Source organism: Oncorhynchus kisutch, linkage group LG10 (genome assembly GCF_002021735.2).
Source record: "Oncorhynchus kisutch isolate 150728-3 linkage group LG10, Okis_V2, whole genome shotgun sequence".
Taxonomy (NCBI): domain Eukaryota; kingdom Metazoa; phylum Chordata; class Actinopteri; order Salmoniformes; family Salmonidae; genus Oncorhynchus; species Oncorhynchus kisutch.
In genome coordinates this window covers 7,899,054-7,915,630 of record NC_034183.2, presented here as the reverse complement: position 1 = coordinate 7,915,630, position 16,577 = coordinate 7,899,054, and the positions used below count along the sequence as shown (strand labels likewise).

The following is a 16,577-nucleotide window of genomic DNA, read 5'->3' as shown; positions in this document are numbered from 1 at the left end:
ACAATGGAAAGCTGGTTTGTCATTACATGAAGTGCTAACAGACAGGCATACCTGTTTTAGGCCTTTGTCCAGATTAAAGTACTGCTGACCTTTTGCTCTGTCCATTCCATTGGCACCAGTGCATTCCACTGTAAATGCATTACTCTTGCCCTAATGGAGATGCCAAGTGGGCCTACAAGTAGGTGTTTAAGTTGAGAAGCAAATTGCTTCAATGTAAACGATGATAGACTGGCATATCTCATAACAACCTAGATTAACCTGATGTCTGATGTTGCCGGCCGTGCCTTGGCTTTACATCGTCCCTAGACCAGACTTGACATATTCCAAAAAATTGTAATCAGGTCAACCACTTGACCTGACAAATACAATATTTGCCTCTAGGACTTGGGTTTTGGGACTTGGAGAAATGTACCACTTTCAAATTCATAGACAGGGCTATGGATGCAAGGACTGACCATCCGTGATATCAAAATGATAGTTTTAACCATGTTTTTTTTAGCTTTACAGTATTTGTCTACATTTACTTTGTTTACAAAATTTGTAGTTAAACAAGCTTATATGTTGGGTTTCGATGGGCTATCGACAGTTGAACTAAGCTCATGAAGCCTTTACTGTGTAAGGAATATTCAGTTTGCTTTATCAGGTAATTCATTTGGAGAACATCTCACCACACCCAGTGGTGGTGAGGAATCACGTTTGGTGTGACAGGAACTATCAAAGCAATTAACATACAAGTAAAACATGCACATGCTATTGATTAGATTGGTTCTTCAGGTTGGGGCAGAGATCAAAGAGTTAAAACACTACCCGGAGATGAGGGCAAACTCAGCTCTTGGTTCAGTGTTCTCCACTGGAGCCAGAGTTAAGAAGTTACACTGCTTCATTGCAGCTGTTGTCTTCTGCTCTGCTGTCTGGATGGATACTAAAGTAAAGATTCCTCAAATCAAGAAGTTTTTGCTGTCCTTCATTGTCTTACAACTGTATACGTTTGGAACAATATACTCTACAAGCACTACACATTTTCATTTTGAAGTTCTGATACATTTTATGAGCACCACCAACACAGTGAACAGGAAAATTAATTGAAAAGCCAGCAACACTCTGTATTATTCAGAGCCCCATGAAATGACACCATATCTAGATTCTACAGACCCTACAGACTACTCCCAACCCCACTTTTACATCAGCACAAATAATCGTTTTTTTTCTCACTATAAGCCCAATATTGTCAACATACCAGTCTGAATGTTGTATTTTTCCATATCTGATTTAAAAAATTGAAAAAAATCCTTCTTGCATTTGCTTATAAGCACAATACAAATTGACATGGATTAAAATGTAATATACTGTATTTTGAATGTGTTATCCACCTTGCAATGTTTTGAAATGTGGGCTTTTATTTTGAAGGGCTCCTCATTACCATAGGAAAGTGAAGCTATCGTTAGTTTCGCTAGCAGTAGTGAGAGAAACGCACAGATTCTCCAGAACTGCAGATTAATCGACATCTTCCTCCTTCACTTAAATGATGAGGGATGGTAAAACAACAACAAAAAACAGCTTGAATGCCATAGCAACATCAGGAAAACTGGGAAGTTGTGCTTCAAATACAGCAGTTTTGTAACATCTTTCAATTGAGCCTCTCATTCTCCTTAATTGCCGGTGTGGTGAGATAAGTCGATCAGTTGGTATATGACGATACATGCGTTGCTCTGTAAACCACGTCCATGTGGGAAGAGCAAGGCATGTTGCACTGGGACACGTTTTAATACAGTGACAAAAATCCTCATTTTACAATGGGTCCGCCATGGTTCTGTGTAGCCTAGTTATGCTAATATATTTGAGATCAATGTATAGAGTACCACATTAAGAGTAACAATACCCATAAAACCAAGCGGTCAAACAAGGAAATTGTTCCAATAGTTTTCCACCATTCATTTTCCCCATAGGGCATTTTAGAAATACTTAAAATAAGGGCTGTGTTTCGGATAGGCTTTACCCTGCTTACACTTACCCTGGTGTGACGTTTTGATAACCGTGTAAAACTCTCTAGGACAAGGTGACTTATCAATATATTTGTCTGTATTTACCCCCACAAAATGAAACGCTAATTAGATGCTAATGTGGCTATCATAAAGAACACAATAGCCGTTAGCAAAGGTGTCAGCTAGAGATGACGTGCAGGAGCTTGCAGGGATTTGTAGTCTTGCATGATGTCTACTTTTATGCTAATGATAATTTTCGAATCAGAGTAAATAGAGCTGAATATATTATTAATATTATTATTGTACCTTTGTTTCAACAAGGAACACAAACTGAGACCAAGGTCTCTTTTTACAGCTGGGCCATGCGTATACATGTTTACACATACAGTTTAGGTACACTGATTAAGAAACTACACGAGACAAACAAAATCATCACAGATAACACAAAAAAATACAGAATATTGATCAAATATGGATCAATGTCACCTTGTCCAAGAGAGATTTAAATGGTTATCAAAAATGTCATGCCAGGGTAAGCCTACATGCAACACTGCCCTTATTTAGAGTATTTATGAAATGCCCTATGGGGAAAATGAATGGTGGAAAAATTATTAGAACCATTTCCTTGTTTGACCGCTAGGTTTTATGGGTATTATGACACCTCCACTGTGGGGCTTTATTGCAAGTTAATTTAGTCTTTTGAGTAGTAAACAGGGAAACAACTACGAGTCACAAACAGTTGTGGGGGGGACCTCGTTTACTAGACGACCTAGATTATTGGCATCATCTTGTTATCGTTAGTGTTTGGAATAGATTAAGCTCGTTGACAAAACAGACCATGGGATGCCTTTTTCACACAGAGATGTATTTGTCAAAGGTCCGCGGTAGGTAAACTATTAGATTATTAGAGACAGCTTTATCGTAGTGAATGTCTTTATTCATTTACTGTTATAGTGTTTCTCAGAAGAAAAAAAAGGTAAACTTTTTTACCCCCACAAAAGTAGTGCACGGGGCCTTTACTAGTCCCGTGTTAGAGGATCGATATATCGCCTTCTGTAGCACAGCCAGTGGTGGAAAAAGTACTCAATTGTCATACTTGAGTAAAAGTAAAGATGCCTGAATAGAAAATGACTCAAGTAAAAGTGAAAGTCACCCAGTAAAATACTACTTGGGTAAAAGTCTAAAAGTATTTGGTTCTAAATATATTTAAGTACCAAAAGTAAATGTAATTACTAAAATATACTTAAGTATCAAAGGTAATTAAAAAATCCTTATATTAAGTAAACCAGACGGCACAATTGTATTTTTGTATTTTTTATTTATTTACGGATAGCCAGGGTCACAGTCCAACACTCAGACACCATTTAGAAACAAAGCATTTGTGTTTAGTGTGTCTGCCAGATCAGAGGACATGCCGTTTCCACAATCAAAAGAGGAATTATGTTTTTTCACTCCATTAGGCTGATACATTGTGCGCTATAATTCTATTCAATAATTTATCATGTACATTTGTTAACATTTAAAATATTTCATTGGAATGTTTAATTTTATTTTTTAGTTAAACAAATTAATTGTTTTCTTGTGTTGCTGATGTATCGTTTTATTTTACATTTGTTTCTCCCGACAAACTGAAACACCAATTTATTTATTAATGTCCGCTGCTTTGGAAATCATGTTTTTCAATGGCAGTGCATTTTTATACAACTATACAGCTGTTCATATTGTGTTCATGGTCTGTTTCCGTGGAAACAAGGCAAATAGAACAGCCAGACAAAGTAAACAATATCCCTTTACTTCTTAATCCCTTCAAACATACACAGAAATGGAAGGAATGTAGTGGGAAATCATTGTATGTATCTATAGCACAGTCCCTTACTAAATGAAAACATCCCCACACTCACAGTACCAAGCAAATTCCCCTTCTTGTAAAAAAAAGTTAGTTCCTAGTTACTACCCTCTATTTATTCTGTTTTCAAAATAGAAGGCTTTGATTTAGCCTGAGTGCCAGACTGTTTGTGCTATCATGTCAACTCCTCATGTTTGGCTTGATAATGAACCTGGCAAGAGCACAAACAGATCTGGGACCAGGCTATTGTAGGAGACAACAGATCTGAGACCAGGCTATAGAAGGAGACAAAAGATCTGAGACCAGGCTATTGTAGGAGACAACAGATCTGAGACCAGGCTATAGAAGGAGACAACAGATCTGAGACCAGGCTATTGTAGGAGACAACAGATCTGAGACCAGGCTATAGAAGGAGACAACAGATCTGAGATCAGGCTATAGAAGGAGACAACAGATCTGAGATCAGGCTATAGAAGGAGACAACAGATCTGGGACCAGGCTATAGAAGGAGACAACAGATCTGGGACCAGGCTATAGAAGGAGACAACAGGTCTGGGACCTGGCTAGCTTTGATTATCATTGCTATTGAAACTCCAGAATCATCAAAGTGTAATTTTTGCATGCCAATACTGAAAAGGTGAAACCTGAAGAAACACATTTCACGTCAAATTGTAAATACCTCTCCAGCCTGATCCGGTCAGCCTCCCAGCCTGCTCCGATCAGCCTCCCCAGCCTGCTCCGGTCAGCCTCCCCAGCCTGCTCCGATCAGCCTCCCCAGCCTGCTCCGGTCAGCCTCCCCAGCCTGCTCCGGTCAGTCTCCCAGCCTGCTCCGGTCAGCCTCCCCAGCCTGCTCCGGTCAGCCTCCCCAGCCTGCTCCGGTCAGCCTCCCCAGCCTGCTCCGGTCAGCCTCCCCAGCCTGCTCCGGTTAGCCACGATCCCACCACGCCTGACTGCCTGGAGTGGAGAGAGAGAGGAGACAGGAAGTACCTTAAGGTTCCAGCAAGCCGGCTGCATCCGTGTCATCAGTGTATGTCAATCTATACTCCCCATCTCACTGTCAACTCCATCGTAGAGCCAAGGATCAAGAAGTTAGACCTCTACCCCTCGGGAATAGAACAAAACAAACACAACAATACAATACACTCAACAATACAATACACTCCTTCACATATCACTTAAAGTGTATAACTTCAATTCAAACCCTCAAAAAACTGAATCCTCCCCCATGTTTTACACATATCTCACCGTATGAGAGTAATGTAAAACAAAACTGAAAAAAATATAAAACAACATTTCAACTAACCTAATCAAATTAAAATCACTAAACTGAAAAAAACTCCACAAAGAAAAATGATTTAACCCCTTTGTTCATAGGAAAATAGACTTAAAGCAGCATACCCTTAGTTAAAAGCAATGCCATCTCCTTCTTCACAGTGGTCCAAATTACAAATATGGCTAAGAACTATAAACTCAAACATATTTACCAATTACACAAATTATCATGAAAGCAAGTATTACAAATGACCATAAATTCATTATCCAAATGGCTTTCCAATGCGGGTGATCAAGCCACAACGGAAGGTCATCAGAAGGTCATAGGTCATACAAAACCCTTCAAAGCAGTGTTGTTCACTATATTAAACAAATTGCAAACAATAGTCAAATAGTTCCTACATGTTGTATCCCAGGTTCCCAGAACATTCCTTTATCAAAAGAAGTAGTGTGTGTAAATTAAAACTCATTAAAATCCCATGTGTCACTCAAACAAAAAACCTCCAGGCCCTTTTCAATGTGTTCGTTTATGGCCTCACTCTCACTCTCACTCACTGTCCCCAAGAGTATAGTCCCTGGTAACATTCCAAAGAGAGACAATGAAATACCCATTTACCCAGAAAAAACACAAAACACTTTGTTAGTATTCATTACACTACATCGATTCAGAAACTCAAACGTGAACTATAAACCAAACCTAATGATAATTCCACTGTACCTCAAATCATTAATCATACGTTTTAATCAACATCAATGTATTTGTATGGTTAATTGAACATGTTACCCTTAGATACAATTATCCTTACTATCTAAATATTTTTTTCCCCTGTCGCAAACGTAATACATTTCTCAGCGTAAGAAATCAGTCATTTAATCCCAGGCATTAAATAAAAATGTAGACGTGTTCTCCCATGTCTCCTTAAATTTACATATTTAGATCATTTCCATCCATCCCGGAAGAAAGAATCCTCCTCAAACACATCCGAATACAATGTTTAATTAAGTTAAATCAACTCCTAAAACAAACCATAAACAAATAAACAAACCACTTTAATCAGCAATCTAATAATTTCAACCTGTTGATATACATTTCAGTAACAACTATTCTTATTTTTAACTTTGGTAACTGTCTTCTCTATTGATACAGTCATTTAAATACGACTCAATTCTCAATACATTATTCAAGCAGATAATTATGGAACAGACATCGTCTTGCATGAAAATTTGCTTCATTATTATTTTAAGTTGAAAGAATTAGTCTATCAATTTAACCATCAATTTAAACCATCTATTAAAAACATTTAATTTATCCCTTCTATCAATTTGAACCAAACAAGCTATTAAAACGTTCAGTTTATATCTAATACAAACACTAGCGACCATAACTTTCAGCAAAACATACAAATGGATTATTTACAATCAAAAACTCGTCCTTCGACGATAAACGCAAAGCCCTCAGGCCAGCCTCTCTCAGCCTATTACAGACAGTCTGAGCACTGATGGAGGGATTGTGCGTTCCTGTTGTTGCCATCCTGTACCTGTCCATGCTGTACCTGTCCATCCTGTACCAGGTGTGATGTTCGGATGTACCGATCCTGTGCAGATGTTGTTACACGTGGTCTGCCACTGTGAGGATGATCAGCTGTCCGTCCTGTCTCCCTGTAGTGCTGTCTTAGGCGTCTCACAGACATTGCAATGTATTACCCTGGCCACATCTGCAGTCCTCATCTGCAGTTCACGCAGATGAGCAGAGACCCTGGGCATCTTTCTTTTGGTGTTTTTCAGTCAGTAGAAAGGCCTCTTTAGTGTTCTAAGTTTTCATAACTGTGACCTTAATTGCCTCCCGTCTGTAAGCTGTTAGTGTCTTAACGACCGTTCCACAGGTGCGTGTTCTTTAATTGTTTATGATTCATTGAACAAGCATGGGAAACAGTGTTTAAACCCTTTACAATGACAATCTGTGAAGTTATTTGGATTTGTACGATTTATCTTTGAAAGACAGGGTCCTGAAAAAGGGGACGTTTCTTTTTTTTGCTGTGTTTATCTGCTGACTTATATACACGGGTCCTGGATATTTTTTGTACTGCTGATCTACGACCAGCTCTTCCTACCAAAACCAAAACCACAACCTCAAACACTTTCAGTTAAACAAAAAACTGTTTCTTGACCAGGTGTTAACATATATTTTATAGACCAGGTGCCATCTATAATTTAGCCCAAACAACTACCTCTTCCCCTACTGTATTTATTTATTTTGCTCCTTTGCACCCCATTATTTATATTTCTACTTTGCACATTCTTCCTCTGCAAATCTACCATTCCAGTGTTTAACTTGCTATATTGTATTTACTTCGCCACCATGGCCTTTTTTGCCTTTACCTCCCTTATCTCACCTCATTTGCTCACATCGTATATAGACTTATTTTTTCCTGCTGTATTATTGACTGTATGTTTGTTTTACTCCATGTGTAACTCTGTGTTGTTGTATGTGTCAAACTACTTTGCTTTATCTTGGCCAGGTCGCAATTGTAAATGAGAACTTGTTCTCAAACTTGTCTACCTGGTTAAATAAAGGTGAAAAAAATAAATAATAATAATAATAAAAATAAAAATAATTGTAACGAAACGTAACAACACGGAAGAGTATAGAGGGGGAAAGGGTTCCAGTTCATAGGAATCACGATTCACGCTGCGCAGAAAGGCATATCCGTGGCGGATAAGGTTGGAGCTGGAACAAACTGCGACTCTCTGCTGCCCACCGCTGGACAGCATGATCCTCCCAGCAATGCTCCCTACTTCTCTCCACACTCCTTTTAAAAGAGTCACTCCAGCGATACACCTACGCTTGTACCATTAGCAAGTTTGCTGTCGAGTTAGCGAGTTAGCTTCGTAGTCAAGATGTCTGATATGGAAGATGACTTCATGTGCGACGATGAAGAGGATTATGATCTGGTAAACTCCTCCGAAGTAAATATATATGGATATTGTAGCTGATTACCATATACAACGTATTTAGCTAGCTAGATAACCAGCGTAAACATTCCACTTCGCTAACTTTAGCTAGCTACCGTATTACTCTCAGCTACGTTACTGTAGCTGTTATTGGTGCTCGTATCATTGACAGCTCAAATGCCTAGTTAGTTAGCTAGCTTTGTCTGTAATGATTTGTTCACATACTGCTGCTATACCGTTTGCACCGTTATATGATCCAGCTGTTTGCTTTACAAATCACCATAGCAAAAACAACACACATCATCATGAGCTAGCTAGCTGGCTAGCTGAATGTCAACACAACCAGTGGGTGTTGATCTTGTAAACTGCATTGATGACGAATTGTGTGATTTCAGGAGTACTCAGAGGACAGCAACTCTGAGCCCAATGTTGATTTAGAGAATCAATACTACAATTCAAAGGCCCTGAAGGAGGATGACCCCAAAGCAGCTCTCATCAGCTTCCAGAAGGTTAGTTATCACACACACACACACACACACACACACACATACACACCATGTCAATGGCTGTCCATTTATTAAATGCGTCTTTCTGAACCCCAGGTCTTGGAGCTAGAGGGCGAGAAAGGAGAATGGGGGTTCAAAGCTCTCAAACAGATGATTAAGATGAATTTCAAACTGGTAAGCATTAGACATTAGTCTCACAAGTCTCCAAAAAAATTGTCTCTGAAATATTACATGTAGGCTACCTACAACTATTGTCTGACAGGCATTTCTGTAGGAGAAGCCTAGGTATTCATAAATATGAACAGCCTACCTTATGCGACATCTCTGATCAAATGTGATAATATTTTGTAAATAGATGCCATATTATGGGAGCATAAAAATTATATTTTGAATTACATTTATTTAATTTGTACCCCCCCCCACCCCACCCCCCACCCAGACGAATTTCCCTGAAATGATGAACAGGTACAAGCAGCTGTTAACATACATTCGGAGTGCAGTTACAAGAAACTACTCAGAGAAATCCATCAACTCCATCCTGGATTACATCTCTACGTCTAAGCAGGTATTGTTTGCCGCATCAAATAATCAGTCAATAAACAATGTTGATTCTGTGATCATCTGAGCTGTACAATTTTGGAAAACAGTCCAAACAAACTGAATGTTTGAAGAGGAGGCAAATACTTTAAAATTTATTTTTAAGATGGACTTGCTGCAAGAGTTTTATGAAACCACATTGGACGCATTAAAGGATGCCAAAAATGACAGGCTTTGGTTTAAAACCAACACTAAGGTATGATTCATTTTAAAGATTTAAAAAACGTGTCAAAAAAATACTTGTGTCCTTAATTCCATCCACAATATCATAATTAACATTTTATACAACGCAAAAACATATGTGGCGAGTGGCATATAATTTATATGGAGACACTGACTTTGACACTTGTGTGATTTGATTTCCTCCTCGGTTTGTCCTGTCTGTTGTTTAGCTTGGGAAGTTGTACCTGGAGAGAGAAGAGTATGGTAAGCTTCAGAAGATCCTGAGGCAGTTGCACCAGTCCTGTCAGGTGAAGAAACACTCCTCATCAATGCAATCAGAGGTTTTCACAGAGGTTTTACCACCAAATCTAATTCAGCATTATAACATCATAATGAAAAACATACTTGTGTGTTCAGAGTGACAGTAGATTGGAACTGTATTGTATCATTGTAGCCTGGTCCGAGTTCTGTTTGCGCTGTATAGACAGCTTCTATAGCTGTTGTCATGACCGCAGGAGGCAAGACAGCACAAACAGATCTGGGGCCGGGCTAGTATGGCTGTGGAACCATTGTGGAAATCTAGAATTTCCTGTTCCTCCTGAAGTGTCTGTGGAATTATATCTCTAGTATTTGTTCTGTCTAGGTGTATAGACAGATGAGTAGTGTTTGTCCCATGTTCTGTTTTGGTGTATAGACGGATGATTTAGTATTTGTCCCATGTTCTGTTTTGGTGTATACATGGATGATTTAGTATTTGTCCCATGTTCTGTCTTGGTGTATAGACGGATGATTCGTGTTTGTCCCATGTTCTGTCTTGGTGATTAGTGTTTGTCCCATGTTCTGTCTTGGTGTATAGACGGATGATTCGTGTTTGTCCCATGTTCTGTCTTGGTGTATAGACGGATGATTTAGTATTTGTCTCATGTTCTGTCTTGGTGTATAGACGGATGATTCGTGTTTGTCCCATGTTCTGTCTTGGTGATTAGTATTTGTCACATGTTCTGCCTTGGTGTATAGACGGATGACGGTGAGGATGACCTGAAGAAAGGCACCCAGCTCTTAGAGATCTATGCTCTGGAGATCCAGATGTATACGGCCCAGAAGAACAACAAGAAGCTGAAGGCACTGTATGAACAGTCTCTACACATCAAGTCTGCCATCCCTCACCCTCTCATCATGGGAGTCATCAGAGGTAGACACGTCTCTACCTACACCTTAACTATAAAACCATGTCTCTACCTACACCGTAAACTATATAACCACGTCTCTACCTACACCTTAACTATATAACCACGTCTCTACCTACACCTTAACTATTAACTATATAACCACGTCTCTACCTACACCTTAACTATATAACCACGTCTCTACCTACACCTTAACTATATAACCACGTCTCTACCTACACCTTAACTATATAACCACGTCTCTACCTACACCTTAACTATATAACCACGTCTCTACCTACACCTTAACTATATAACCACGTCTCTACCTACACCTTAACTATATAACCACGTCTCTACCTACACCTTAACTATATAACCACGTCTCTACCTACACCTTAACTATATAACCACGTCTCTACCTACACCTTAACTATATAACCACGTCTCTACCTACACCTTAACTATATAACCACGTCTCTACCTACACCTTAACTATATAACCACGTCTCTACCTACACCTTAACTATATAACCACGTCTCTACCTACACCTTAACTATATAACCACGTCTCTACCTACACCTTAACTATATAACCACGTCTCTACCTACACCTTAACTATATAACCACGTCTCTACCTACACCTTAACTATTAACTATATAACCACGTCTCTACCTACACCTTAACTATATAACCACGTCTCTACCTACACCTTAACTATATAACCACGTCTCTACCTACACCTTAACTATATAACCACGTCTCTACCTACACCTTAACTATTAACTATAAAACCACGTCTCTACCTACACCTTAACTATATAACCACGTCTCTACCTACACCTTAACTATTAACTATATAACCACGTCTCTACCTACACCTTAACTATATAACCACGTCTCTACCTACACCTTAACTATATAACCACGTCTCTACCTACACCTTAACTATTAACTATATAACCACGTCTCTACCTACACCTTAACTATATAACCACGTCTCTACCTACACCTTAACTATATAACCACGTCTCTACCTACACCTTAACTATAAAACCACGTCTCTACCTACACCTTAACTATAAAACCACGTCTCTACCTACACCTTAACTATATAACCACGTCTCTACCTACACCTTAACTATATAACCACGTCTCTACCTACACCTTAACTATTAACTATATAACCACGTCTCTACCTACACCTTAACTATATAACCACGTCTCTACCTACACCTTAACTATATAACCACGTCTCTACCTACACCTTAACTATAAAACCACGTCTCTACCTACACCTTAACTATATAACCACGTCTCTACCTACACCTTAACTATATAACCACGTCTCTACCTACACCTTAACTATAAAACCACGTCTCTACCTACACCTTAACTATATAACCACGTCTCTACCTACACCTTAACTATTAACTATATAACCACGTCTCTACCTACACCTTAACTATATAACCACGTCTCTACCTACACCTTAACTATATAACCACGTCTCTACCTACACCTTAACTATTAACTATATAACCACGTCTCTACCTACACCTTAACTATATAACCACGTCTCTACCTACACCTTAACTATAAAACCACGTCTCTACCTACACCTTAACTATATAACCACGTCTCTACCTACACCTTAACTATAAAACCACGTCTCTACCTACACCTTAACTATATAACCACGTCTCTACCTACACCTTAACTATATAACCACGTCTCTACCTACACCTTAACTATTAACTATAAAACCACGTCTCTACCTACACCTTAACTATAAAACCACGTCTCTACCTACACCTTAACTATATAACCACGTCTCTACCTACACCTTAACTATATAACCACGTCTCTACCTACACCTTAACTATATAACCACGTCTCTACCTACACCTTAACTATATAACCACGTCTCTACCTACACCTTAACTATTAACTATATAACCACGTCTCTACCTACACCTTAACTATATAACCACGTCTCTACCTACACCTTAACTATATAACCACGTCTCTACCTACACCTTAACTATTAACTATATAACCACGTCTCTACCTACACCTTAACTATATAACCACGTCTCTACCTACACCTTAACTATATAACCACGTCTCTACCTACACCTTAACTATATAACCACGTCTCTACCTACACCTTAACTATATAACCACGTCTCTACCTACACCTTAACTATATAACCACGTCTCTACCTACACCTTAACTATATAACCACGTCTCTACCTACACCTTAACTATATAACCACGTCTCTACCTACACCTTAACTATATAACCACGTCTCTACCTACACCTTAACTATTAACTATAAAACCACGTCTCTACCTACACCTTAACTATATAACCACGTCTCTACCTACACCTTAACTATTAACTATAAAACCACGTCTCTACCTACACCTTAACTATAAAACCACGTCTCTACCTACACCTTAACTATATAACCACGTCTCTACCTACACCTTAACTATATAACCACGTCTCTACCTACACCCTAACTATATAACCACGTCTCTACCTACACCTTAACTATATAACCACGTCTCTACCTACACCTTAACTATATAACCACGTCTCTACCTACACCCTAACTATATAACCACGTCTCTACCTACACCTTAACTATAAAACCACGTCTCTACCTACACCTTAACTATATAACCACGTCTCTACCTACACCTTAACTATATAACCACGTCTCTACCTACACCTTAACTATATAACCACGTCTCTACCTACACCCTAACTATATAACCACGTCTCTACCTACACCTTAACTGTGTTTCTCCGAGTGGTGCAGCGGTCTAAGTGGGAGTCCCATAGGGCGGCACACAATTGGCCCAGCGTCGTCCGGGTTAGGGGAGGGTTTGGCCGGGGTAGGGCCGTCATTGTAAAATAATAATTTTTTAAAACTGACTTGCCTAGTTCAAATAAATAAAAAAAAGCTTTATAACCTAGACACACATTCATTGGCTCTTTGTCAAGGGTTTTTTCCCTTTTTCTTGCGTTCTTGCTTCGTTCTCAAAACGCATTGGAGGAGAAGACCCAAGGTCCCTCCCCTCTGACCGAGTCCTCTAATGTATTTTTTTAGGTAGGAGGCATGTACAGACGATCCTTTTTCAGGGCCATGGAGGATTTTCTAGGAAATTATTCCTGACCGTGTTTTGGTCTCTCTCTTGTTTTTGTTTTCTCAAGAGTGTGGAGGGAAAATGCATTTGCGAGAAGGGGAGTTTGAGAAGGCTCACACAGACTTCTTCGAGGCGTTTAAGAACTACGATGAATCAGGAAGTCCTCGACGGACCACCTGTCTGAAGTACCTGGTGTTGGCCAACATGCTGATGAAGTCTGGAATCAACCCGTTCGACTCACAGGAGGTATGAAAGGTCTCATTTGTGATAAGAGATGAATCTCTCTTAGGGATTGTTTCTCAGACCCAGATTTAAAACGGAGGGCCCTGTCACAATATTATAACCTGCTAATTCAGTAAATTAATTCATATTTTAGTGATTTAGTGATGTGTGTGTTGTATTGGTGCATCTTTTCATAAAGTTTTGAGTATCTTTACTCAAGCTGACATTTGTTTCTCTTAGGCTAAACCCTATAAAAATGATCCAGACATTCTTGCAATGACGAACTTGGTCAGGTAAGACTGCATCTCATTCACTATTACAATCTAACCTTTCCGGGGTAAGTTTGGCTTTGGCTGTTTGTCAACACATTGTTTGTCTACACACTGTTTGTCAACACATTGTTTGTCAACACATTGTTTGTCTACACATTGTTTGTCAACACACTGTCTACACACTGTTTGTCTACACACTGTTTGTCTACACACTGTTTGTCTACACACTGTTTGTCTACACATTGTTTGTCAACACATTGTTTGTCAACATTATGCTGTATGAACATGGTCTGATTACTGAATGGAAACCAATGTTCTATTCTCCCGTCCACCACTCCCCCTCTAGTTCCTACCAGAACAATGACATCACAGAGTTTGAGAAGATCCTGAAGACCAATCACAGTAACATAATGGATGATCCGTTCATAAGGGAACATATAGAAGGTATGGTCTAGACATCACTTTCAGATTGCTGTATTTGGTTAATGGTACTTCATCACAAAAAAACAACAACATATTAGTAAGTAGTAACATGTTTCTATAAGCAAGTTAAAAATCCTTATGCCTGGGTGGCATGTTTTATTTATTTACCTTTATTTAACTAGGAAAGTCAGTTAAGAACAAATTCTTATTTTCAATAGCGGCCTAGGAACAGTGGGTTAACTTCCTGTTCAGGGGCAGAACGACAGATTTGTACCATGTCAGCTCGGGGGTTTGAACTTGCAACCTTTCAGTTACTAGTCCAACGCTCTAACCACTAGGCTACCCTGGCAAGAACAGCTCAAATGTGTTACTGAAAATTCCTTCTATATAATCATTTATTTCCTTGCTTTTGTCTTTCAGAGTTATTACGAAACATAAGAACACAAGTGCTCGTCAAATTAATTAAGCCTTACACGAGAATACACATACCTTTTATTTCCAAGGTAAGATCACTACAAAGATCTGTCTCTGGCATTTTTGTTGTTGTTGAAAAAGCAAATATTTTCTCTAAATTTGAAGGTCATTATAAAAATGTTGTCTCTTTTCAGGAATTGAACATTGATGTCTGCGACGTGGAAAGCCTTCTTGTTCAGTGCATTCTAGACAGGTAAATTGCATGTCGTTACATCATTGTGGCTTAGCGGTCTAAAGGCACTGCATCTCAGTGCTAGAGGCGTCACTACAGGCCCTGGTTCGATTCCAGGCTGTATCACATCTGGGCCGTGATTGGGAGTCCCATAGGGCGGCGCACAATTGGCTCAGCGTCGTTAGGGCTTGGCCGGGGTAGGCCGTCATTGTAAATAACAATTTGTTCTTAACTGACTTACATAAAGGTTAAATAAAACAATAATGCACCACAGTTTTGTGAGTTTACCATCATTGACCTTCTATTGAACTTTTCTTCCTCCTACCTGTCAGCACGATCAACGGCCGCATCGACCAAGTCAACCAACTGTTGGAGCTGGATCACCAGAAGAGGAACGGAGCCCGATACATGGCTTTAGATAAATGGACGAATCAGCTGAATACTCTCAACCAGGCCATCGTCAGCAAACTGGCCTAATCAGAGTAGTCAGTAGTGTAATTGAAAAGTTAACAATTCGATGGTGGGGGTATTTTAACTTGAAGGAACGAATGAACCCAATTCATCTCGGGTTACAGTAGCAGTAGGCTACATTCATTATTGTCATCTGTAGGATTGATGATGTTCAAAGCTTCCAATGGCTAATGTACTGTCACTTATTATGTGACTGATCATTTAAGATGGAGATCAGAGGTGCCAGTTGCCAGCTTGTGTTTCATGGCCTTGGGCCAGTTTCCTGGGCACAGATTAATCCTAGTCCTGGATTTAGAAGCATGCTCAATGAGAATGCTTTTTAGGGTTTAGGTGTTGGACTCTGCGTAATCTGTGTCTGGGAACTCGGACCTTGTGGCCTAAAACCAACCGGTTTATATTAGAAAACGATGGCCATTGTACAGATAGAGGATTGTAAAATCCCACTTATGTACATTTCTTATAGGGAAAGAACATGTCTGTTCTCCCACTATATTACCGCCTTCCATGGAAATGTGAAAACACCAAATTATTTATAATATTATTGTTGAGGATGTCAAAATCAGCATGCCCTTTTCTGTAAAATAGCCAGCGCTCTCTATACAGTATTTCATCAATGTAGGTCCATGTTTCATATGGTATGTTGTTTTGACACTGTTGTTGAACAATTTGAGCTTTTCTGGTTTATTAATGAATAATAAACGACAAATTGTACCTTCCTATGGTGTCACTTCTTACATATTTTTTTGCATATCACGTGGAGGTAACTCATATTCTGTAAATATCATACATCAGCAACCATCTCTACAAATCATCCCAAAGCATTATTTCCACTATTTTCACTTCCAGGTTGGTGATTTGGTTGTCAACTACAACAACCCATCTGTGTTGCAGCATGGCC

At 39.2% G+C, this 16,577-nt stretch overlaps 1 protein-coding gene across 5 annotated transcripts; it reads left to right on the top strand.

Moving 5' to 3' along the window:
* The first annotated feature begins 7,765 nt into the window (after positions 1-7,765).
* On the top strand, positions 7,766-16,395 carry cops2 (COP9 signalosome subunit 2). Of its 5 annotated transcripts, none has more exons than XM_020492199.2 (13): positions 7,766-8,052; positions 8,448-8,561; positions 8,655-8,732; positions 8,998-9,123; positions 9,262-9,351; positions 9,548-9,625; positions 10,335-10,509; positions 13,713-13,891; positions 14,108-14,160; positions 14,486-14,583; positions 14,983-15,065; positions 15,171-15,229; positions 15,541-16,390. In XM_020492199.2, exons 1-13 carry the CDS (start codon positions 7,999-8,001, stop codon positions 15,683-15,685), a joined length of 1,332 nt encoding a protein of 443 aa, XP_020347788.1. In that variant the 5' UTR covers positions 7,766-7,998; the 3' UTR covers positions 15,686-16,390. The 5 variants fall into 5 exon arrangements, with proteins under 5 accessions (XP_020347788.1, XP_020347785.1, XP_020347783.1 ...); XM_020492196.2 differs by having other exon boundaries at positions 7,771-8,067; XM_020492194.2 differs by having other exon boundaries at positions 7,809-8,067; positions 9,548-9,658; positions 15,541-16,395.
* Positions 16,396-16,577: the final 182 nt, after the last annotated feature.

Excerpts from the sequence above, each read along its gene's own strand:
- cops2 (XM_020492193.2), top strand. The coding sequence starts at position 7,999 with ATGTCTGATATGGAAGATGACTTCATGTGCGACGATGAAGAGGATTAT. Across the intron at positions 8,562-8,654 it reads CTCTCATCAGCTTCCAGAAG|GTCTTGGAGCTAGAGGGCGA; the intron begins GTTAGTTATCAC and ends TCTGAACCCCAG. Across the intron at positions 13,892-14,107 it reads ACCCGTTCGACTCACAGGAG|GCTAAACCCTATAAAAATGA; the intron begins GTATGAAAGGTC and ends TGTTTCTCTTAG.